The sequence below is a fragment of the Nothobranchius furzeri genome, chromosome 11, assembly GCF_043380555.1.
Source record: "Nothobranchius furzeri strain GRZ-AD chromosome 11, NfurGRZ-RIMD1, whole genome shotgun sequence".
Classification (NCBI taxonomy): Eukaryota; Metazoa; Chordata; class Actinopteri; order Cyprinodontiformes; family Nothobranchiidae; genus Nothobranchius; species Nothobranchius furzeri.
In genome coordinates, this window is record NC_091751.1 from 29,804,839 (window position 1) to 29,828,802 (window position 23,964).

The 23,964-nt window shown below is 49.1% G+C and overlaps 1 protein-coding gene across 1 annotated transcript in view; it reads left to right on the forward strand.

The window, feature by feature from the left end:
- LOC107383382 (oxysterol-binding protein-related protein 3) overlaps positions 1 to 22,270 on the forward strand; it is a 42,552-nt gene extending 20,282 nt beyond the window's left edge. The window contains exons 3-22 of the mRNA XM_015955948.3: positions 40 to 156; positions 2,995 to 3,048; positions 3,129 to 3,242; positions 3,318 to 3,470; positions 3,573 to 3,663; positions 3,803 to 3,906; positions 5,849 to 5,938; positions 6,016 to 6,175; positions 6,273 to 6,397; positions 6,477 to 6,608; positions 8,653 to 8,740; positions 9,050 to 9,288; positions 17,130 to 17,267; positions 17,411 to 17,474; positions 17,666 to 17,744; positions 17,827 to 17,971; positions 18,269 to 18,413; positions 18,487 to 18,613; positions 21,399 to 21,521; positions 21,609 to 22,270. Of these exons, the coding sequence (XP_015811434.1) occupies positions 40 to 156; positions 2,995 to 3,048; positions 3,129 to 3,242; positions 3,318 to 3,470; positions 3,573 to 3,663; positions 3,803 to 3,906; positions 5,849 to 5,938; positions 6,016 to 6,175; positions 6,273 to 6,397; positions 6,477 to 6,608; positions 8,653 to 8,740; positions 9,050 to 9,288; positions 17,130 to 17,267; positions 17,411 to 17,474; positions 17,666 to 17,744; positions 17,827 to 17,971; positions 18,269 to 18,413; positions 18,487 to 18,613; positions 21,399 to 21,521; positions 21,609 to 21,705 (2,385 nt within the window). The 3' untranslated portion in view covers positions 21,706 to 22,270. The remainder of the gene's footprint in view (positions 1 to 39; positions 157 to 2,994; positions 3,049 to 3,128; positions 3,243 to 3,317; positions 3,471 to 3,572; positions 3,664 to 3,802; positions 3,907 to 5,848; positions 5,939 to 6,015; positions 6,176 to 6,272; positions 6,398 to 6,476; positions 6,609 to 8,652; positions 8,741 to 9,049; positions 9,289 to 17,129; positions 17,268 to 17,410; positions 17,475 to 17,665; positions 17,745 to 17,826; positions 17,972 to 18,268; positions 18,414 to 18,486; positions 18,614 to 21,398; positions 21,522 to 21,608) is intronic.
- Positions 22,271 to 23,964: the final 1,694 nt, after the last annotated feature.

Below are 23,964 nucleotides of genomic sequence, written 5' to 3' on the forward strand. Positions count from 1 at the left end.
TCTGCTCTGCAATGATTTGTGTCCTGTGTCTCCCCTTAGGACAGGTGGGAGATCGTGGAGGGGCTTCGGGGGGTTCCTGCCAGTATGCAGGAGCCTGACATTCAGGAGGGCTTGCTGCTGAAGAAGAGGAAGTGGCCCATGAAAGGGTGGCACAAGGTTAGAGTTGCAAGATTTGGGACTAGGTTATGTCCCTCAACAACCTGAGACTAGCACAGTCCCTCAGAGACCTGGGACTAGGACATGACCCTCTGAGACCTGTGACTAGGACATGTCCCTCTGAGACCAGGGACTAGGGCATCTCCCTCTGAGACGTGGGACTAGGGCATGTCCCTTTGAGATCTGTGACTAGGACATGTTCCTCTGATATCTTAGACTTGGATAGGTCCCTCAAAGACCTGGGACCAGGACATGACCCTATGAAACCTGGGACTAGGGCATCTCCCTCTGAGACCTGGGACTAGGGCATATTCCCCTGCGATCTGAGACTAGGGCATGTCCCTTTGAGACCTGTGACTAGGACATGTCCCTCTGATATCTGAGACTAGGACATCTCCCTTTGAGACCTGGGACTAGGACATCTCCCTTTGAGACCTGGGACTAGGACATATCCCTCTGAGACCTGGGAGTTGGACATGTCCCTCAGAGACCTGAGGCTAGGACAGGTCCCTCAGAAACCTGGGACTAGGGCATGTCTCTCTGAGACCTGTAACTAGAACATGTCCCTCTGAGACCTGGTACTAGGGCATGTCCTTCTAAGATCTGAGACTAAGATATGTCCCTCTGAGACCTGGGACTAGGACATGAACCTATGAGACCTGGGAGTAGGACATGTCTCTCTGAGACTTGAGACTAGGGCAGGTCCCTCAGAGACCTGAGATTAGGACATCTCGCTTTGAGAGCTGGGACTAGGACATGTCCCTCTGAGACCTGGGAGTTGGACATGTCCCTCTGAGACTAGGGCAGGTCCCTCAGAGGCCTGGGACTAGAACATGTCCCTCTGAGACATGGGACTAGGACATGTCTCATGGGACTAGGACATGTCTCTTTTAGACTTGAGACTAGGACAGGTCCCTCTGAGACCTGGGACCAGGACATGTCGCTCTGAGACCTGGGACTAGAACATGTCTCCCCTAGACATGGGACTAGGACATGTCTCTTTGTGACTTGGACAGGTCCCTCTGAGACCTGGGACTAGGACATGTCACTCTGAGACCTGGGACTAGGACATGTCGCTCTGAGACCTGGGACTAGGACATGTCACTCTGAGACCTGGGACTAGGACATGTCGCTCTGAGACCTGGGACTAGAACATGTCCCTCTGAGACATGGGACTAGAACATGTCCCTCTGAGACATGGGACTAGAACATGTCCCTCTGAGACATGGGACTAGAACATGTCCCTCTGAGACATGGGACTAGGACATGTCTCTTTGAGACTTGAGACTAGGACATCTCCCTTTGAGACCTGGGACTAGGACATATCCCTCTGAGACCTGGGAGTTGGACATATCCCTCAGAGACCTGAGGCTAGGACAGGTCCCTCAGAAACCTGGGACTAGGACATGTCTCTCTGAGACCTGCAACTAGAACATGTCCCTCTGAGACCTGGTACTAGGGCATGTCCTTCTAAGATCTGAGACTAAGATATGTCCCTCTGAGACCTGGGACTAGGACATGAACCTATGAGACCTGGGAGTAGGACATGTCTCTCTGAGACTTGAGACTAGGGCAGGTCCCTCAGAGACCTGAGATTAGGACATCTCCCTTTGAGAGCTGGGACTAGGACATGTCCCTCTGAGACCTGGGAGTTGGACATGTCCCTCTGAGACTAGGGCAGGTCCCTCAGAGGCCTGGGACTAGAACATGTCCCTCTGAGACCTGGTATTAGGGCATGTCCTTTTGAGAATAAGAAGTGTCCCTCTGATATCTGAGACTAGGGCAGGTCCCTCAGAGACCTGGGACTAGAACATGTCCCTCTGAGACATGGGACTAGGACATGTCTCATGGGACTAGGACATGTCTCTTTGAGACTTGAGACTAGGACAGGTCCCTCTGAGACCTGGGACCAGGACATGTCGCTCTGAGACCTGGGACTAGAACATGTCTCCCCTAGACATGGGACTAGGACATGTCTCTTTGTGACTTGGACAGGTCCCTCTGAGACCTGGGACTAGGACATGTCACTCTGAGACCTGGGACTAGGACATGTCGCTCTGAGACCTGGGACTAGGACATGTCACTCTGAGACCTGGGACTAGGACATGTCGCTCTGAGACCTGGGACTAGAACATGTCCCTCTGAGACATGGGACTAGAACATGTCCCTCTGAGACATGGGACTAGAACATGTCCCTCTGAGACATGGGACTAGGACATGTCTCTTTGAGACTTGAGACTAGGACAGATCCCTCTGAGACCTGGGACTAGGACATGTTGCTCTAAGACCTGGGACTAGGACTTGTCACTCAGAAACCTGAGGCTTTGACTTGTTCTTCAGAGACTAGGACTTGTCCCTCTGGTGTGATGGGTAAAACACGTTGTGATGATGTCATCCAGCTGCAAACCTTTATTTAAACCTCTGTAACAAAGCCTTGAACACTTTCTGCCATTTTCCTCTCGACTGGAACGTTTCTCTCTCTGTGGGTTTGGTCCCGTTCCTCTGACTCATCCTCGTCCTGCTGCAGCCTGCTCATGATTTCCTGGAAACCTTTGCATTACAACACAGTGACGGTTACTTTTAATAATTCACATTTAACTGATAAAAAGGTCTAAGTTCTGTCGGAGTGTCACATCAGCACGCGTGACTGATCAGAAACTCCCACACTGGTCATGTGCAGGTTTTTTCGCTGCTGACCAGTTTACGGCTGTACTGTAAAAGGGTTACACAAGGGCTTAAAACGGTGTTAAGTCTTCTGGATAAGTCATTTCTGCAGCAGAGAAACTTTATGACACTTTATTGCATCTGTTGCAGTAACTTTGGTTTCTTCTGTTTCAGAGGTACTTTGTGTTGGAGAGAGGGATCTTGAATTATGCAAAGCGAGCAGCTGACGTAGGTGAACCCTAAATAGCGCCATCTGTCTGTCGTTTTCCCACAAAACCCAGTTCTCACTCAAGCCTGTTTGTGATCAGCTACAAAAGGGAAAGCCCCACGGCTGCATAGATGTTGGGCTCTCTGTGATGTCGATCAAGAAGAAAGCCATGTGCATCGATTTGGACACGGAGGACAACATTTATCACCTAAAGGTGGACCTCCTCCACGTTTCATGCTGAGCTGTTTGTGTGCGCCTTCTGCTCCTGACTTGACTGTTTGTGACCCAGGTGAAGTCTGCCGAGTTGTTTGAGGAGTGGGTGTTGAAGCTGCGTCACCATCGGATGTTTCGGCAGAATGAGATTGCCTTGTACCCTCATGAGAAGCACCTCTTCCACCCCCACGCCTCGTCCTCCCCGTCTCTGAACGACTCCTTTAGAAATGTAGGAAGAGTTTGAGCAGAAAGGAAGAGGCACCCGTGGATTTTGGTTTGTTGTCTTTGTGAGATCAAGCCCGTGATCCTGTTTTTATCTTGACTGTTACAGAGAGCCACGCTCACTAAGCAGACATCTATCCACCACGCCAAGGTCGGCTCCTGGCTGCAGTCTTCAGAGGAGATGAACAAATGCAGCAAAGGTCTTTAGCTCATCTCTTTTGTGTGCAGTCTTCTTTCAAAACACTTTCTCCACTGTCTGTGTTTGTGTTGTCTCACTTCAGCTTGTAACACACACACACACACACACACACACACGTTTTGTCCTTGTTATTCACTCAGAGCTGGAGGAGTGTGAGTCTTATCTGCTGGAACTCAACCTGCTGCTGAAGAGCATGGAGGTCATGCACCGCACGCACTCGGCTCCGGCCATCACTGCCCTGCAAGTAAGCAGAGACACACAGATTGAGTTTAATCCAGAGCAGATAAATGCTCTTGAAGCCTTCATTAATCTGTTAAATCTTCACCAAGTGCAAATTAACGACTCTTATTTTTAAAAGGAAAACCTGGTCCCATCTGATGCAGATCCTCCTTCAGGACAACACATTCTCACACCCGAAGCATCGAAAACTGACGATGGACGACCAAGCGTTTGTTTCCAACGCTGTGCCAGAGCGTCGTTTTCCAACTGCCGCGGGAAGATGGAGGTTTCGCTGAATTGTGACCTTTACCCTCTTCCCCTCACCCCATCCTAACCTTAACTCTTGCGTATTTGTTCCTAGTTGCAACGTCCCTCTCCAACACGGTCAACGGGAAGTTTAGAACGAGCGACAGGGTAAGGGTTAGGATGGGTGTGAGGGGAGGGTTAAATAGCAACAAGTTAGAGGTTAAAAGTCGGTGAAATGTGTGTTTTACCGCCGGCGTCGGAAAACGACGCTTGGTCACCCATCGTCAGTTCTTGATGTGTCGGATGTGAGAATGTGTTGTTCAGGACTGAGGAGGCTGAATCTACTAGACCCCCTCGTGCTTCCGTCAGCTCCTGTAGTTTTTACGTTCCTGTTCCTCTGAGTGGTTTTACTGACCACCTACAAACATGTCTGACTGCTTTTTATACTCCTACATGTCACTCATTGTGCGCTCCGCTGAGAAGGTGATTGGCTGCAGCCTTCCATCTCTCCAGGACCTGTACGTCTCCAGAACTCGGGGGCGTGCAGGTCGGATAGCAGCTGACCCTTCTCACCCGGGACACAGACTTTTCGAGCCGCTTCCCTCAGGCAGGAGGTTACGGTCCATCCAGACCAGAACCTCCCGCCATAAGAACAGCTTCTTTCCATCTGCCGTTAGACTTGTGAACAGCTTATAAACACACAACCATGTTCGTCTTCTGTACTCGACATAACGTCACGTTATCGGCCATGTTACCATTACCTGCCTTTTTTATAGCTGAATGTTTTATGCTAGTTTTATTATATTTTATTCTACTTATTCTATTTTTGAAATTTATTATTCATGTTATATGTAGCACATTAGTACCGAAGCAAATTCCTAGTTTGTGAACTGCTTGTTCACTGACAATGGCAATAAACCTTTTCTGATTCTGATTCTGATTTTATAATGCTCTCAACTGAGATGACGCTCTTAATGGAAAGATAAAGTACTTTTGACCTAAATACTCCTCAAACCTTGATTACACTTGCATAAAGTGACTGAATGTGTTAAGGAGTATTGTGTTTTACTAACAATACACACGTGACCTGCAGTAAAAAGGTCTGTTGCATTAGGGATGCCCGGACACCAGCATCAGGTTTCGGGTTAGGGTGAGTGCGTGTACTCAGGACCTGATATCAGTGTGATGGGAGCTTTAACAGACAGGAAGAGTGTGCCAACAAACGCTGTGATCTAGTAAAATCAGTTCAAGCCTCATAGAGGGAACAGAAGCTGCTGACATACGGTAGCCAGCTGACCAGACCTTAAGCCGACAGGAATCTACGTTACTTATAGGTTTCATGGGATGGAGTTCCATCCCATAATGACTCACGATGTCTTATTAAAGCCAAATTCAGCAGCAGATTGTGCCTCAGTCACAGAAAACCTTTGACTGGTTTAGGAACGTTCTTCTGATTCAGCTTGAGGAGGAATCTTGACCTGGAGCTGATTCTGGTTCTGAAAGCTTCAGCCCGGCTGTGTCCTCGCTGTGAAGATGATTAGTTTCTGCAGGTGTGCAGTCTTGGTCGGTGTCAGCGCTTCGTGTTTTTAAAGTGTCACAGTAGAGTGAAGCAAACGCGGCGTACGTTTGTGTTCTCACATGCTGGAACATCTCCAGAACGTTCCTGGACGTAGGGGAAGAATGACTCCAGTGTGACATATCTGTCTCTTCTGGCACCACAGACGTCAAACTTTGACATTCCCAAAAAAGAGAAGAGGTCAAAGCGATGGCGATCCAAGCACAATGGCAAAGAACCCAAATCCACACTCCAGGTTCAAACCCAGCTTCTATTAAAACATACACCTGTAAGACCGTCAGGAGCTCACGTTCTGGTGTGATTGATTACCAGGTCCCCAGCTGCATCTCCAACCAGTCCCCTCGCCTCCACGCGTCCAACCCCAACCTGTCCACTGCAGAGTCAGCCACCCAGGACGCGTGTCCTCAGTCTCCAGACTCGCCCACAGAAGTGTCTCAGCTGCAGCAGGACTTCTGCCGACTGTCCAACAACAGTGAGCTCATGTCTGCAACACTAGTCGTGTGTGAGTTTGCCGTAAAGAGAGGAACAGATAGTTTCCATGACAACCCTGTTTCTTTGCTTCTCTGCAGTTCACATCTCAATGAAGTCAGCATATAGCTGCCTGATAGTAGAGAAGGAGCGGCTGAAGCAGGCCATAGAGCTGCACGGCCCCCAGCTGCCTCAGGTCATTGGTCTGAAGAGCGGCTACGCCTCAGTGAGTAGAAACTCTGCATCACTACTTCCAGCTTCATGGATCGTTCTCTCGACTGATTAAAACCTGAACCTGTCATCAGGAATGCTCCACCCCCAGCCAGTCCTTGGTCCACCAGGCCTCCAGTGAGAGCAGAGCCTCCATTCCAGAGTCCATGTCGGAGTTCTTTGATGCCCAGGAGTACTTGCTGTCCTCGTCTTCTTCTGAGAATGAGGTAAAAAAAAATCTTCCTAGTTTTATTTTTTTTAACCAAAACTAAGCAGGTGAATAAGGTAATAAAAATCTATAAATTCCAGAATAAATGCATAAATCCTGCTTCTCTTATGTTAGTTTTAAGCTAGAGGTGCCCAATCCTGGTCCTGGAGGGCCGCTATCAGCACGTTTTACCCCTTCTTTCCACCGGAGCCGTCAGCAGCACGTTTCTGCAGCAGCACATCATAGCTGCTGATAGGAACCGCTGTGGTCAACAGAACCTTTTCCACCGGAGCCGTCAGCAGCGCGAGTCGGCCGCGTCTCAGGAGCAGCATGTCGCGGCCTTTACGCGCCGGTTCTATTTTCTACGCGCGACGCCTCTGAAACGGGTCAAGTTCGACATTTTTGGGGAAGGAAAGACAGGAAATCAGACGCGGAAATGGAGAGAAGCTCCCGAGATTTTCAGAATAAAGAACGTACTGCCTTCGGTTGCTTTACTTTTAAAAAAAGTTACTAACTGTGCGGCCCCGTGAGAAGTTATCACCTAGCTAGCGGTCTCCTTTGTTTTTCAGGTCCGTATTGGCGATTATAAATTGGACAGAACATAAAACACAAACCTTTTGGAGCCATGTTGTAGTTTTCTCCTGCTTGTTGTTGTGTTTACTGACGAAGTCACTCGTGTGACTTCGTGCTCTGTCGGTGACAGCTGCTCCCCTGCTGCTTCGTGTCTCGTGGGAAGGGCCAAGCAGCAGCATACGCGAGCAAGATGTGCTGCTGCAGTAACGTGCTGCTGATGGCTCCGGTGGAAAGCCGGGGTGAGTTTGAACTCTGCTTCAACACACCTGATTTCAGTCAACAGGTGATTAACAGGCTTCTGCAGAGCCCGAGGAGCTGCTGCAGGTGATTCAACCACTGAATCTAGTGTGTTGGAGCAGATAAATCACTAAAACGTGCTGGATACTGGCCCCCCATGACCGAGATTGGGCACCCCATCTTTTAGAGTTAGGGTTATGGGCTCGACACACGGGAGGCGACAAACGACCGCGATCAGCGAAATTTGTCGCCGTCGCTTTTATTACCTGACACACGGGAGGCGATCTGCGGTAGCGGCCAGCGGCAAAGCCGTCTACGCGTTCTGTTCCATGGCGAAATCGAAACTTCCGTTGTTTTCTTTGGCTGTGTCAGGTTGGAGGGAATTAAGGTTATTTAAGCGGTTCAGAGTTAATAAAGTGGTAGATATGATGTTTCACAAGGTGCTGCTAGAGTTATGTGAAATCTTACTTCTGATTTTACTATAAAACATAATAATAATCAACTTCTACATGTTTGCTTGGAGATGTGCGGAGCATCCTGTCCGCTCATTGGTCAGTGAATGAAACCTCCGTTGATTGGTCCTCGCCCGAGCGACAGCGATGAAAAGTTGAAAATGTTTCAACTTTCTGGGATCGCGTCGCTGGGTCGTCCGTGCACGACACGTGCACGAGTGCAAACTTTCACACGCACGTTTTTCGCGTTTCGCTTGGTAGGAGGGAGACCCGCGATTATCGCTTTGTCGCGCATGTCTCATTGAAAATGAATGGAGGAGAGGCGATGTCGCCTCCCGTGTGTCGAGCCCATTAGATGTGTTGTGGTTACATTCATTAAAACCTATTCAGCTGTTAATGAGATTCTTTTCTACTAAAAGCTAAAACCTCAGAGAGAGGACGAACGCAGCATGTCCTGACTGGTGCTTTTCAGCAGCTAAACCACGAGCTGATCTCCAGCATTGTGTCTAAGCAGACCTGATCCTGGAGCAGCAGCTTGTATTTGTCCATGTAGCTACACAGATGGGGTCCGTATGGTGCTGAGCAGACGTCTCTGGCGTTTCAAGTACATTAGCAGTTACACAAGTCCAAAAGGTGAAAAATAACTCTAGAGTCCTGGTAATGGCTGCTCTCAGAGCAGAGATTCAGCAGGTCAGCTGGTCTGGGATGAGCAGGAGTGTCACTTGCTCCGGTTTCACCGGGATGATGGACATGTGGGACAGTCTTTGTTGTTTGATTCTAACCTTTACTCGTGGGCTCCAGGTGTCTGACGATGACTCGTACATCAGTGATGTCAGCGACACAGTCTCCATGGATACCTTCGATGGAGGCAGCGAGAGACACAACTCCGGTACATGAAACGAGTCGTGCATGTGTTTGTTAGGCTGTAACTGTCGTTGTTATTCAGGATTTGCTGCGGATCTCTGACTCAGCTGTTGTGTTTAGCCGTGGAATCGGTGAAACACCTCGCTAGCTGGGAGAACGTGTTAAACACGAGCATCGCAGACTTCCAGACATGTTTGCAAACTTGCTGTGATGTTTCATCAGACCATCTGTGGCGAAGCTTCTGTTGTTAATGCCCTGCTGCAGATGATACGTTTATATGTTCACATCGGGTTTTGGCTCTCACACGGTTTAAAATGTACGTGTCATCCTCCAGTCAGCAGCGTGGTGACCATGACCCGCCGCCGCCGCTCCGCGCTGCCCTGCCCCTGTCCACCCAGCAGCGTGAGTCTGTGGAACATTCTCAGAAACAACATCGGCAAAGACCTGTCAAAGGTGGCCATGCCCGTGCAGCTCAATGAGCCGCTCAACACTCTGCAGAGGCTGTGTGAGGAGCTGGAGTACAGTGACCTGCTGGACACGGCCAACCAGACGGAGGACGCGTACCAGCGCATGGCGAGTACAAGCAGTCCATGCACACACATGCTCTGACACGTGGACATGTCTTCATATGTGCACAAAACAGGCTGGAGTTAAGTTTATAAATGAATCTACTGTACTTGAGTTTCAATAAATACACGGAAAGAGTGTGTTCATGTGCATGAAAACCATCTTCATCAGTAAATTTGATTATGGCAAAGACACATGTTAGAACGTCCTTCTGGTTGGACACACTAAGAGGATGTCCCTTAGGACTGCAGCACCAGACGGGACGCAGGAGTGGGTTTGGACTCAGATGCACCTGAATCAGGAAGTAGTCAGCCAGAGAACGTAGCTTCAGACGGCAGTGTCTGGAGTCTTATATCTTGATTTTTGGACATCTCTTCTCTGATTGGATAACAGCAACACGACTCTACTAGGGTTGTCACGGTGTGAAAATTTAACCTCACGGTTATTGTGACCAAAATTACCACGGTTTTTGGTATTATCGCTGTACTTTTTTTTAAATGTGCTACATTTTCACACAGTTAAATAAACCCTGTATATCAGGAAATATTGTCCTCAGTTTGTGTCTAAATTTAGCCTAAAATGTATTTTGTAATTATGTTGTTTATTTGTTTACATTTTTTCCCTTTAGTCTTTAAAATACCAATATTTGCCCATAACTTCTTATTTTATGTCTGTTTGATGTCATCATTTAAAAAATATTAGATCAGATGATACTCAGTACTCAAGTAGCCTTCTAATCAGATACTTTTTTACCCTTACTTGAGTAATAAACCCTATTATCAGGAAAATATTGTCCCCAGTTTGTGTTCCAGTGAGCTTTGCAGATGTGGGAAAATGTCATCAGGCAGTAATCATTGTTAAATTCATAATTATTCTCGGAGAGAGATCAACTCTTATCTGCCCCTGGGAGCCCCGTAATGCATAGCGTCATTTCAACATGGGGGTGTCCGCGACACGGTTTATATGCAGGTAGCGGCGCTGCGGCTGCTTTATATAGCGACTCGTTGCATTCTCCCTCAACCCAAATACTCGGATCACGCATTTTAGCTAAAACGCTAACGTTAGCTTGCCTTGCATTGACTGTAGAGCTGTGGGTGATGGTCACGCAGATGTGTCATGAGATTTGAAGCGTTGCTGCCTTTCACAGACACTTTTTCTGCACGTGCTGCTAACAGGATAGCCGTCTTCTATAAACTCCCTCGGCATTCTTCAAATATCCAAAAGATGCCCGTACTTCCCACTTTGTCTTCTTTGAGGGATAAAAAATGTCCTCCTGAGCGCTGCTGTCTACTCCTTTGGCCATTATTTTGGCTTTAGCTTCAAGAAAGTTTTGGTTGTAAACAACAAAGCGCGCATGTGCCGCCGGCAACTTCAGCAGATGATACGGTGGCTGGTAAGGGTCACCGCGCCTACACCGCAGCCACGTTAACCCACCGAGATAATATAGTTTTTTTTAAAAACAAGACGGTTATTATTATTGTCAACTTTTTTACCGGGGTTTACCGCTACACCGGTTACCGTGACAACCCTAGACTCTACTACATACTCTATTTGCTCTGCAACGTTGGTGTTTTATCTCCACCTGGCGGAGTTCTGCTGTGTGGTGGAGTTGCTAATGCTAACAGTTAGCTTCTACTAGCCAAGACGTTCTCTGCTGTTTCCTGGACGCTAATGTCATGACTCGAGGGAGGTGTTTAACCCAAGACATGCAGAATCATCACGACTCCAATGGGTGAGTAAAAGAAAAGTTCTTTTATTTTTAAAACAGGAACAAAAGGTGCACTGGAAAGTCCAGTGAGGATGTGCCATTCGGCTTTAGTCCATGTAATAGTCCAATATGTGCGGGAAAGGTGGGTTGCCAAGGTGAGTGCTGGTGGAGCTTCAGCGGGCTGAGGCGGGTGAGGCAGCAGAGATGAACAGGCAAGAGTTGTAGAGGAGGATGGGACGTGGTTCAGGAAATCCAGGGTTTGAGCGGCGAGAGAATTGTGCAGAGTGATGTTTCCTGAACAGAGTAACAAACAGGGTTCAGAGGAGAATCCAAAAGCTTAATCTAGAAAAAACAGCTCAAGGTTCAGAGCCAAAAAATCCAATATCTAATTCAAATGAGCGAAACGAGCAAGCAAAGTCAAGAGGCTGGGGTTACCTAACAGGTGCAATCATCCGGCGTAGTGTGGTGTCTCCATCCTCCCTTTTTACCCGACATCCGGATTGGAGATTCGGCGCACCTGCAGCTCCCTCCACTCCTCACCTGTGGAAGATTGCCTCAGAGATGGTTAGTGTGGAGAGAGTGCTCAGCTCAGGAACATGGCACCGGACACAGGGGGCTGGAAACCACGGGCTTGACCAGGGATACATGGAACACAGGGTGGACCTTCAGCGATTGGGGGAGGTCCAGGCGAATGGTCACTGGGCTCGGAACAGCCACCACCTTGAACGGACCAAGGTACCTTGGGGCAAACTTCCTAGACGTCGCCTTGAGGGGTATGTCCTTGGATGACAACCAGACCATCTGCCCCGGGGAGTAGGTCGGCGCTGGGCGACAATGCCGGTCTGCCAGCCGCGGGTTCTTCTCAGCGGTACGTAGGAGGGCAGACTTCGTGGCCGCCCACATACGGCGGGCCCGGCGAAGAAACTGAGGTGTGGAAGTGGTGGGACCTGTTTGGAGCGGGAACAAGGAGGGCTGATATCCACTAGAGACTTCAAACAGAGACTGACCTGTGGCAGTGGAGTCGTGGCTATTGTGGGTGTACTCCACCCAAGCGAGGTGGTCACTCCAGGCAGAGGGGTTTGTGGCACACACACAGCGTTGCATGGCGCCCAGCTCCTGATTCATGCGCTTGCACTGGCCATTGGTTTTGGGGTGGAATCCCGAGGTTAAGGCGACCCGGGCCCCCAGGACGGTGGCGAACTCCTTCCAAACCTTGGACACGAACTGGGGGCCGCGATCCGAGAGGTTTTCAGTTGGTATGCCATGGAGCCGAAACACATGCTTGACCAGGAGCTGGGCGGTCACGACTGAGGAAGGAAGGGTCTTTAAAGGAACCAGGTGACAGGCCTTGGAAAACCTGTCTACAATAGTCAGTACAGTAGTAAAACCATGGGAGGAAGGTAGTCCACAAACAAAGTCTATTGCTGTTTGTGACCACAGGCGAGACGGAACAGGCAGAAAACACAATAATCCAGCTGGTGGTCGATTGGTACCTTTCTGTTGGGCACAAACGTGGCACGCCGACACGTACTCCTTGACGTCCTTATAGATGGCGGGCCACCAGAAAGAGCTCTTGATTAGTGCCAAGGTTCATCCCACCCCGGGGTGTATGGTGAACCTCCCAGAGCGAGCCCAGTGTATGACTTTTCCTCGCAGACTCTGAGGAACAAACAGTTTATTGGATGGTCCATTACCTGGGCCAGGATCGACATTGAGAGCCTCCAAAACCTGGTCCCTGATTGCCCAGGTGACCCCTGCCACTATGCAGGAAGGAGGCAGAATGATTTCAGGCGTGGATTCATCCTCTGAGGCATACTGGCGGGAGAGAGCGTCGGGCTTAGTGTTCTTAGATCCTGGGCGATAAGACGATACAAAATTAAAATGAGAGAAGAACAAGGACCAACGGTATTGCCGAGGGTTAAGTCTCTTAGCTTCCTTTAGGTAAGTCAGATTCTTGTGATCTGTCCAAATCACAAACAGATGTTCAGCCCCCTCCAACCAGTGCCTCCACTCCTCAAGAGCCAGTTTAATGGCCAGTAACTCCTGGTCTCCCACATCATACCTGCTTTCGGTAGGTGTTAAGCGCCGGGAGAAAAAGGCACAGAGATGGAGCTTGTGATCTGCAGTGGATACCTGTGAGAGGACCGCTCCCACCCCAGTGTCCGAGGCGTCCACCTCCAAGGTGAACTGCTGCGTAGTGTCAGGCCTGCAGAGTACCGGGGCCTCAGAGAACCTCTTCTTGAGTGCCCGGAAGGCTGCCTCAGCCTCTGGAGACCAAACAAAAGGTTTAGAAGTGGAGGTGAGACGTTAGTGGAGCAGTGGTTTGACTATAGTTTCTAATGAACCGTCTATAAAAGTTGGCAAAGCCCAGAAATCGCTGCAGCTGTTTTCTGGTGGTAGGAATGGGCCACTCTGTCACAGCTTGCACCTTGTCTGGGTCTGCCTTCAATCACCCGCTCTCCAACACAAAACCTAGAAATTTCACAACAGGTACATGAAATTCACACTTTTCTGCTTTAACAAACAGTCTGCTCTCCAAAAGCCATTGTAAAACAGCTCGAACATGTCTCTGGTGCTGAGTGATGGACCTGGAAAAAAATCAAAATGTCATCCAGATAGACAGTCACAAAGTCATTCAAATAATCACCCAGAACAGAGTTCACCGGTCTCTGGAACACCGCTGGAGCATTGGTGAGACCAAAAGGCATCACCAGGTATTCGAAGTGCCCCAAAGGTGTTTTTAAAGCCGACTTCCACTCATCCACCTTGGCGGATCCTAACCAAGTGATAGGCGTTACGGAGATCCAACCGTGTGAAGATGGTGGTGTCTTGGACTGGTTCGAAAGTGGAAGACAGTAGGGGTAGGGGGTACTTGTCCTCGACAGTTATCTGATTCAGACCCCGGTAGTCAATGCAAGGCCGGAGAGACCCATCCTTCTTGGCGACGAAAAAGAAACCCGCCCCCAGGAGTGAGGTAGATGGTCTAATGGTCCTGTTTGCCAAAGCCTCAGTTATGTAGGTCTGCATGAGGTCACGTTCAGGTTTTGAGAGGCTGTAAAGACGACTGGATGGCAACGGAGTTCCCGGTAACAGGTCTATGCCACAATCAAAAGGGCGATGAGGAGGTAGCGTGGCAGCCTGCTGAACACCTGTTGAAGGTCGTGATAAACAGGGGGTACCTGGGAAAGTTCGGGGGGCTCAGTAGGCGCCAAGCCGGAGTCCTTAGACATGGTAGGTGCTGAGTTGAGGCATGTGAGATGACACTCCGGACTCTAGGATTCAACTCTGCTGGCTCGCCAGTCCAGAAGCGGGTTGTGTTTATTGAGCCAAGAATGTCCAAGCACCACAGGGTTCTGCGGGGATGGGAAAACAAACAGTGAGAGTGTCTCTGTGTGGTTACCTGAAACCTGGAGCTGGAGTGGCAGGGTCCTGTGGGTGATGGTAGACAGTACTCTGCCGTCCAGTGAGGTAACCGACACTGGTTCGGGGAGAAGTTCAGTGGAGATACGCCATTCACAGACCAGTTGGAAATCCACCAGAGACTGCTCGCAACCCGAGTCTATTAGGGCAGTAGTCAGGTGGCGTTGATTATTCCAAGTTACAGTACACTCGATGAGGAACCGGGAGGTTTTACTTCCAGTGTTACTACCCACCAGGACTCCCAGTTCTACTGGTGGGCTCGACCTTTTAGCAACGCCGGGCATGTCTGAACGAAATGTCCTGGAAGTCCACAGTACAGACAGAGGCCCTTGCTGATGCGCTGTTGTCATTCCTCTGGGGTTAGATGGGCTCTTCCCAACTGCATAGGCTCCTCCGATGACTCCGCGGGAGAAGGTCTAGAGGTAGGACGGCGAGGTGTAGGAGACGGTGGAAACTCCACCGCTGACGTCCTCTGAAGCTCACGATATCTCTTATAGATTGAGATGGATAGAGAGATTAATCCATCCAGGGTGGATGGTTCGGGACACAGAGGTAGCTGATTCTTTATTCTGTCACTCAGGGCCTCAATAAAAGCTGCCTTTAAGGGGTCGTCATTCCACGACGTCATGGCCGCCAAAGTCCTGAACTCCAGAGATAACTCTGTCACCATTCTCCTCCCCTGAGATAGATGCAAGATCTTCTTCCTTATGTCAGTTGTGGTCTCAGAACTGCAGAAAGTCTGTTTAAAATCCTCCAAAAAGTCAGTATAAGGACCAGACAAAAATTCAGCGTTTCTGCTTTTTGCTTCTGCCCACCTAAGAGCCTTTCCCCTCAAAAGTCCAACAATAAACGAGACCCTAGAAGAGTCAGTCATAAAAGCATGTGGGGAGCGCTCGAACGCCAGACGGCACTGTAGTAAAAACCCATAACAATCCTCGAACTCACCCGAGAACGTAGGACATGGCAGAGGTGGAGCTGGACGAAAGTGGGTGACTTCCGTAGGTCCGATCGTCTCCGGTCCATTCGGACTCACTGTTTGTAACGTAGGTTCCGGGCTTGAAGCAGAAGTTGCGACTGGAACTGATGCTGGGGCCGGTGCTGGAGCTGGAGCTGGAAAACGCTCGTGAAGCTGTTGGACCATAGCCTCCAAATGCTGGTAACGCTGGTTTGCGATCGTCAGCTGCTCCATGAGCACCGGAAGAGTCTGCTCCTGCTGGCACATCCTGTTAACCAGATCGGCGAGTGCTGATTCCGCTGGGTTAACGTTATGGCCGGATGATTCTGTCATGACTCGAGGGAGGTGTTTAACCCAAGACATGCAGAATCAACACGACTTCAATAGGTGAGTAAAAGAAAAGTTCTTTTATTTTTAAAACAGGAACAAAAGGCGCACTGGAAAGTCCAGTGAGGATGTGCCATTCGGCTTTAGTCCATGTAATAGTTTAATATGTGCGGGAAAGGTGGGTTGCCAAGGTGAGTGCTGGTGGAGCTTCAGTGGGCTGAGGCGGGTGAGGCAGCGGAGATGAACAGGCAGGAGTTGTAGAGGAGGATGGGACGTGATTCAGGAAATCCGGGGTTTGAGTGGCGAGAGAATTGTGCAGTGATGTTTCCTGAACAGAGTAACAAACAGGGTTCAGAGGAGAATCCAAAAGCTTAATCCAGAAAAAACAGTCCAAGGTTCAGAGCCAAACAATCCAATATCAAATTCAAACGAGCGAAACGAGCAAGCAAAGTCAAGAGGCTGGGGCTACCTAACAGGTGCAATCATCCGGCGTAGTGTGGTGTCTCCATCCTCCCTTTATACCCGACCTCCGGATTGGAGATTCGGCGCACCTGCAGCTCCCTCTGCTCCTCACCTGTGGAAGATTGCCTCAGAGATGGTTAGTGTGGAGAGAGTGCTCAGCTCAGCTCAGGAACATGACAGCTAAACCAATAACAGCCTTCTCCGTCGTGAGTCAGATGGGTGAGTCCATGTATGTTAGTGACTGTGTGACATAGATCTGTTAGGATTTTCTAATCCTAGAGTTTCACCGTCTATTTTCTATCAGAAGCTACTGCAGGAGATAGGTATAGGAGACTATTTTCATGTTCAGCCTGCATGAAACACTTTGTGACAGATTATAATCAGAAATAATCATTAAACATGTTTTTTTTTCAGTGATCCACACCTATAATGCTCCTTCTTTCATCCTGGAAGAAGGACGTGAAGTTCGCTAAACTCACAGCCATTTTTCTTCTTCTAGTTGGATGATGTGATTTTTCTGAGGCAAGCAGCTGGAGTCCTACATGTTTTCACACAAAACCTGTAGCAACTTTTGCTGCCGTTCAAAAATAAACGCTTTCTTGACATCAAAGTGTGTCTTTAATATTCTTGGACATCATATGTGGCACATCACAAACGGGATCCGAAAACAACTTTTACCCTCGTAGACCCATTCATGCTTTCTGCCGTGGACTGGAAGTAGATAGGTGTGGCTAACTATACCTGTGAAATGGATTGGCGTAGAGCCAATTTTGTGTTTGCTGAGGTTGATTTGCTGTGGTGACCATCTTGAATTAGGATGAATCCAAATCTCAGTCAGTTGCTGATGAATGTCCAGTTACCCTGTTAGCTTTTACACACACACACACACACACACACACACACACACACTGGTAAAAAGATGATAATATAATCACACCCTCCTCCTCTGACCTGCTCCTTCTCTCTCCTACTCAGGTGTACGTGGCAACGTTTGCTATATCTGCATACGCATCATCTTATTACCGAGCAGGAAGTAAACCCTTTAACCCCGTCCTGGGAGAGACGTACGAGTGTGACAGACCTGACAAGGGCTTCAGGTTCATAGCTGAACAGGTAGAACGTTCCTTTATGACATTTAGATCATCAGTTTTTCTTGTGAAGAGTTTTCTTTTATCAAATCTTTTAGCTATTTCAGGCACAGGAGAAGTTCAGAATAAGGACTTGTAATCATACACCTCCTCCTCTCCTATCCCCAGGTGAGTCATCACCCACCTGTGTCAGCATGTCACTCGGATTCAAAGAACTTCAACTTCTGGCAAGGTGAGAGCCTGTTTGGGGTGAGCACTGGGTTTCCTCCCCCTAGATCCCACCTGTGCTGTCACACCTATGTGTATGTGTGTGTGTGTGTGTGTGTGTGTGTGTGTGTGTCATATTTAAAGTGGAAACTTGTAGACTGGTGCAGATCTGTCGGGAACACATCATCATCTTGATTTGTGATCATCTCATTTCAGACATGAGGTGGAAAAATAAGTTCTGGGGGAAATCCATGGAGATTGTTCCCATGGGAACCACACATGTCACACTACCTGCGTAGGTCCTTTACTCGTCCTGTGTGCGTGTGTGTGTGTACGTGTGTGTATCTATGAGCTCAGGGTTTGCGGCGTTCCTGCAGGTTTGGGGACCACTATGAATGGAACAAGGTGACTTCCTGCATACACAACATCCTGAGCGGGCAGCGCTGGATTGAACACTACGGAGAGATCTCCATCAAAAATATCAACAGTGACGTCTGCCAGTGTAAAGTCACGTTTGTCAAGGTGAGGAAACGCCAACGTGTTCAGGGAATCGAGACAGAAACTTGTATTTATGTCAGGCTAGTCCCACATGCAATCCTTCAGATTAGTTAGAATTATCCACTTGGAATAGAGTTTATAGATTAATTATTAAGGTATTAAAATTGAACAATGCTCATCTCTTCTGCTGTGGGTCAATGGCGCCCTCTGGTGGACATGCCGTGGTCTTGATTTAAGAGAAGAGCAGAAGCCACATTTTCTCCCCAGTGTGAGCGGAAAAGCCTTCTTTTGTGAACATTTGTTGTTTTCCCGCCCTTTTAGGCGAAGTCTTGGAGCTCCGCGGTAAACGAAATTGAAGGTGTGATTACAGATTCCAATGGAAAAGTGATACACTCCCTTTTTGGAAAATGGCATGAATCCGTGTTCCAGGGAGAGCCGCCTGCCGCCACGTGCATCTGGAGACCAGGTGGGTGAAAACCGTGATGTTGGTGATCAGTCCAACTGGGAGTCTGACTGCAGGACATTTGGTTTGCCAACAGGTCCAGTACCAGAGAACAAGGACCAGTACTACGGGTTCACCCAGTTTGCAGTGGAGCTGAATGAGCTGGACTCATCTTTAAGACCGCTGCTCCCCCCCACAGACACTCGCTTCAGGCCGGATCAGAGGTTTCCACTCTTACACTCTCATTTATGTTCTTTCACCATTTTTATTCCTCATTATCATAAACAGTCGGGATAGTCGACTCAAAGTTTCCACGTGTGACTAGTTAGTCATGAAAAACCTTACTTGCTAACGGGAGAGACGGTGCTGCGCTTAAATGGTAAAATGGTAAATGGCCTGTATTTGATATGGCGCCTTCTAGAGTCCTGGAACCCCCCAAGGCGCTTTACAACACAATCAGTCATTCACCCATTCACACACACATTCACACGTTGGTGGGGATGAGCTACGATGTAGCCACAGCTGCCCTGGGGCGCACTGACAGAGGCGAGGCTGCCGAGCACTGGCGCTGCCGGTCCCTCCGACCACCACCAGCAGGCAACGTGGGTTAAGTGTCTTGCCCAAGGACACAACGACAGTGACAGACTGAGCGCGGCTCGAACCTGCAACCTTCCGATTACGGGGCGAGCGCTTAACTCCTGTGCCACCGTCGCCCCATCATTAAAGCATCATTTATTTAGATTTTTCTTATTGGTTTAAAAAAACAACAGAAATGTTTTAGATGGGCTGCCTGGTGGTACTGATGCCTCACAGAGATGGTTGCAAGTTCAAATCCCAGCTGTAGCCTTTCTGTGTGTGATTAGCATGTTCTCCCCGTGTGTGTGTGTGTGTGTGTGTGTGTGTGTGTGTGTGTGTGTGTGTGTGTGTGTGTGTGTGTGTGTGTGTGTGCGTGTGTGTGTGCGTGTGTGTGTGTGTGTATTTTCAAACAGCAAAAACATACACCTCAGGTAACTGGAGACTCTAGACTGTCCCTGGGTGTGAGTGAGGGACTGGTTGTTTGTCTTTGTGTCCCTGTGATGGACTGGACACCTGTCCAGGGTGTCCCCTGCCTCTCGCCCTGTGACTGCTGGGGTTGGACACCAGCTCCCTGTGGCCCTAGTGAGGATAAAGTGGTTCAGACAATAGATGGAGGGATTTTTTCATGTTTCTAAACAACAAGCATGGGTCGGGTCAACAGAACGATCCTGGATTAGTTTCAGCCTGGCTTGATTGGTTGAGCTGAACTTTAAAGACTTGTTGAATAAACCAACAGACATCTGCCAGAGTTAGGAACGCCGCTGTTGCTGCTTCGGTTTGCCTGACTGCAGCATCGACCTAAACGGGAACAGGCACCTGATGTGACCCGCAGGTGAAGCCAGAACAGCAGGTTCTGGTAGATGTTTGTAACTCCGCCCACTTCCCGTTGTTTTTAGAAATGAATAAAAAAAACCACCTCAGCCGTATTTAAGACATATGTGCTAGGGGCTGCATGACTTCATTTTTTTTTAAGTCGACAGTCAAGTAATGAAACTTTGACTAGTCGCTGATGATGTCACACACCTGAAGCAGGTTGGTTCGCTGGAGTTTTTGACAAATAAAATTGCGCCCACATTTTCAAAGTTAAACACATTTCTTTTAACAACGGTAGTTTCTGCCCCCCCCCCCTGCAGCCTCTCAGAGTTCCTGCTGCTCTAAACATTAAAATAATTATTTTATTTTCTGTTCCTCACTTCTGATTACCTTCAATGGTGTCTGCTTGTTGCAACCACCAGGTACAAAAACTAATTTGTGTTTATTTGACTATTTTTCTGTCCTGCCTGTTTATTATCTTCCTGCATCTCCTCTCAATCCTAAAGAAAAACTGCTACCTGGGTTCATATATATTCACCTTATGAGTTACCTTTGAACTGTTGTTCTAAAAGATCTACCGACCGCTAAAACAGCGGAGTGCTCGCCGGCCACATCAGTTAGGTACGTCACCGAAGGACAAAACAGGTGATGCGCCCCGATCCACAGCAGAGAAAAGCATCAGGCACAAATAAAAGAACAAAAGACAGAAAACATAAAAAGAAATGAGCCGACATGAACGATCGCAGGTTAAATTAGTTTTTGAGGTGGCGACACCTGATTTGATAATGTTACTGTGGCCGTGCTCAGGACGCAGATGTCTGGAGCGCATCAACGATCAGAGCTTTGCATGCGCAAGCTGGTTAAGATTAGGATGGGGGTGAGGGGAAGGTTAGATTGCAAGAGGGTAAACGTCACAGTTTGGTTAAATGTCCGTTTTACCACGGGCGTCAGATATGGACGCTCTGGCACAGCGCGTCGCCTCCCGCCGCGCAGGGGCTCGTCACCTGCTGTCTTTTCCGAGGACTGCATCTGGTCGGTCATTATCACGTGACGGCGACTAGTCTATGAAAGGCATAAAAAGTCACTACAGAGCAGAGAAGTCGACTAGACGACTAGTTGACTAGTCGATACAACCCCTAATATGAACCAGCTCTAAAGGATGGTGTTTCCAGAATGGGTCAAATGCCGGTCCTGCACGCCTCCTGTGGCCCACATCATCACATGTAATAAAACTGGCCTGCAGCTGTACAGCACAGATACCAGCAAAACCACAGCTCCCAGAATGCACTGGGACAAGCAGTGTTGTCTCAGGCCCAGGTAAGAGTCGGTCTCACTACAGAACAAATTTCATTCTGACCATGGAAGTCTAAAGTCTGCTCCACACGCCGACAGCTGCAACCACACTCCTGCCCTGCAGAATGCCATAAAACACACGTTTTTATCTTAACTCAACATGAGTTGTGTTTGAGTGGCTGAGGCGTACATCTGGGGGTGTTACCATGGCAACAGAGGAATGCAAACATTTCAAATAACACGACTATATTATCTCTTCAGCCAGCATGTACCTTGTTTTGTGAGGGGAGGGCTTGTGACTGGTTCTAACCCTCTAACTGGTTCCAGGCTGCTGGAGGAGGGGAACGTAGACGCGGCTGAGGAACAGAAGCAGAGGATCGAGCAGCTGCAGAGGGAGAGGAGGAAAGTGCTGCAGGACAACAACATGACACACCAGCCGCGCTTCTTCAAGTACGTAGAGCCACCAGACTCCGTCCTGCTGGTTCAGACACACACTCAGGGTTAGAGTATCACGTTTTTTGTGTTTCGTGTTCACAGGAAGTCCAAGGATGACTCATGGGTGAGCAACAAGACCTACTGGGAGCTGCGCAGAGAACCTGGCTTCAGCAAAATGGATTTCCCTGTGTTATGGTGACCTCGCTGAAACCCGCTGTAGAAGAGGAAGTGTCCAACTGAACGGGGACCAGCTGCAGCCCTGACCTGGTTGAGATGCTCCGTGTCATCGTAACACAAGTCCACATGGACCTCCAGCTTCCTGTTTCTGGATACAAGTGCTCACAACCCGCCGTGCTTCTTCCACTTTGTTCCTGTTCTTTAACAGTTTTATGTAGTCTCCTTCATTTTAACTGCGACTGGAACCAGAGTAGATCAAAGATCATGACCGTGTGTTCTGTTGCTTTTATCAAAGTGCCTTTTTACTGTAGTGCTGCACTCAACGAGCTGCTGGAGCAGTTATGCAACAAAAACCACTCAGTGGAGTCAGAGCGATGCTTCAGAAAGGACAGAAGAACCAGAACCGTCTGGGACTCTCCGCTGAGATCCGGTTTATCGTGGTCTCATGCCTTTTTCAGTAGCTGCCTTGTGATCGTGACTTCTTTAACCAGACTGTAAATACTGTGTGTGATTGGGTTTTTCAGAGGAAAACAGCAATAATACTTCCTGTTGGAGCAGGATAATAAAGTTTACACTAGGTGAAATAATTGTGCTTTTTTATTAGACTTTCAGGAGCAGCATCTCTCCTGTAATCTATGACCGACGTCATCGGTTTAAACTAGAATAAAACTAGTAATTCTAGGCTAGTAAATCCCAGCGAGACTGAGTGAGTCTGACACCTGGGAGCTAGTTGTCCCGGGGTTAGGTCTCATTAGTTTTGTTACAGTAGCTGAAAGTTGCAGCTAAACATTTCCACCTTGAACAAGAAGTTTTCAACCAAACCTCAGAAACACCTGCGCCCCAATTTAGGAAGTCCTTTCTGATTTAACGCACTACATTTAATAATGCAACAGTCTGTATTTAGATAAAGAAACTCAGGTGTTTTACTCCAAACCTATGGGAGAGGATCCTGAAGGTTTGCATCATCGTTCACCTCAAACAGCTTCGTCCTGCGGCTGCAGCCTCCTGGAGGAACAGCTTCGGACTGCGGCTGCAGCCTCCTGGAGGAACAGCGTTGTCCTGCGGCTGCAGCCTCCTGGAGGAACAGCGTCGTCCTGCGGCTGCAGCCTCCTGGAGGAACAGCTTCGTCCTGCGGCTGCAGCCTCTGGGAGGAACAGCTTCGTCCTGCGGCTGCAGCCTCCTGGAGGAACAGCGTCGTCCTGCGGCTGCAGCCTCCTGGAGGAACAGCTTCATCCTGCGGCTGCAGCCTCCTGGAGGAACAGCTTCGTCCTGCGGCTGCAGCCTCCTGGGGGAACAGCTTCGGCCTGCGGCTGCAGCCTCCTGGAGGAACAGCGTCGTCCTGCGGCTGCAGCCTCCTGGAGGAACAGCTTCGTCCTGCGGCTGCAGCCTCCTGGAGGAACAGCGTCGTCCTGCGGCTGCAGCCTCCTGGAGGAACAGCTTCATCCTGCGGCTGCAGCCTCCTGGAGGAACGGCTTCGTCCTGCGGCTGCAGCCTCCTGGAGGAACAGCTTCGGCCTGCGGCTGCAGCCTCCTGGAGGAACAGCTTCGTCCTGCGGCTGCAGCCTCCTGGAGGAACGGCGTCGTCCTGCGGCTGCAGCCTCCTGGAGGAACAGCTTCATCCTGCGGCTGCAGCCTCCTGGAGGAACGGCTTCGTCCTGCGGCTGCAGCCTCCTGGAGGAACAGCTACGGCCTGCGGCTGCAGCCTCCTGGAGGAACGGCTTCGTCCTGCGGCTGCAGCCTCCTGGAGGAACAGCTTCGTCCTGCGGCTGCAGCCTCCTGGAGGAACGGCTTCGGCCTGCGGCTGCAGCCTCCTGGAGGAACAGCTTTGGCCTGCTTAGTCAATTCTGAGGTTTATTTTGTCTACTTTTATTTTCCCGTTGAGCTCGTTCGGTTACCCGTCAACAAAAGCTGAAAGCCTTGAAACAAGCACAGATCTGTAAACATATTTATGTTCATTCTGTGTTATTTTCTAACTGCATTACTTTTTCCAACACAGCAAAAGACTTCTTACCTGGTTCTTTAGGCTGATGCTTCAGCTAATACTGTAGCCTTCCTCAGAGCTTGCCGCTGTCGTCGGCATCACTTCCTTCTCCGTTTTTCCGCCGTTCAACAGCAACGGAGAAAGGTGTGAGCAAAGAAGGGAAAACGTGTAGAGTTAAAATTTCTGAATAATAATAATAATGTGTGTGTGTGTACTCGTCTTTACATCAAAGCGAGGACCAATGACAAGCTTTTACCTACAAAGTGAGGACATTTTTCTGGCCCTCGCATTGGGACAATGT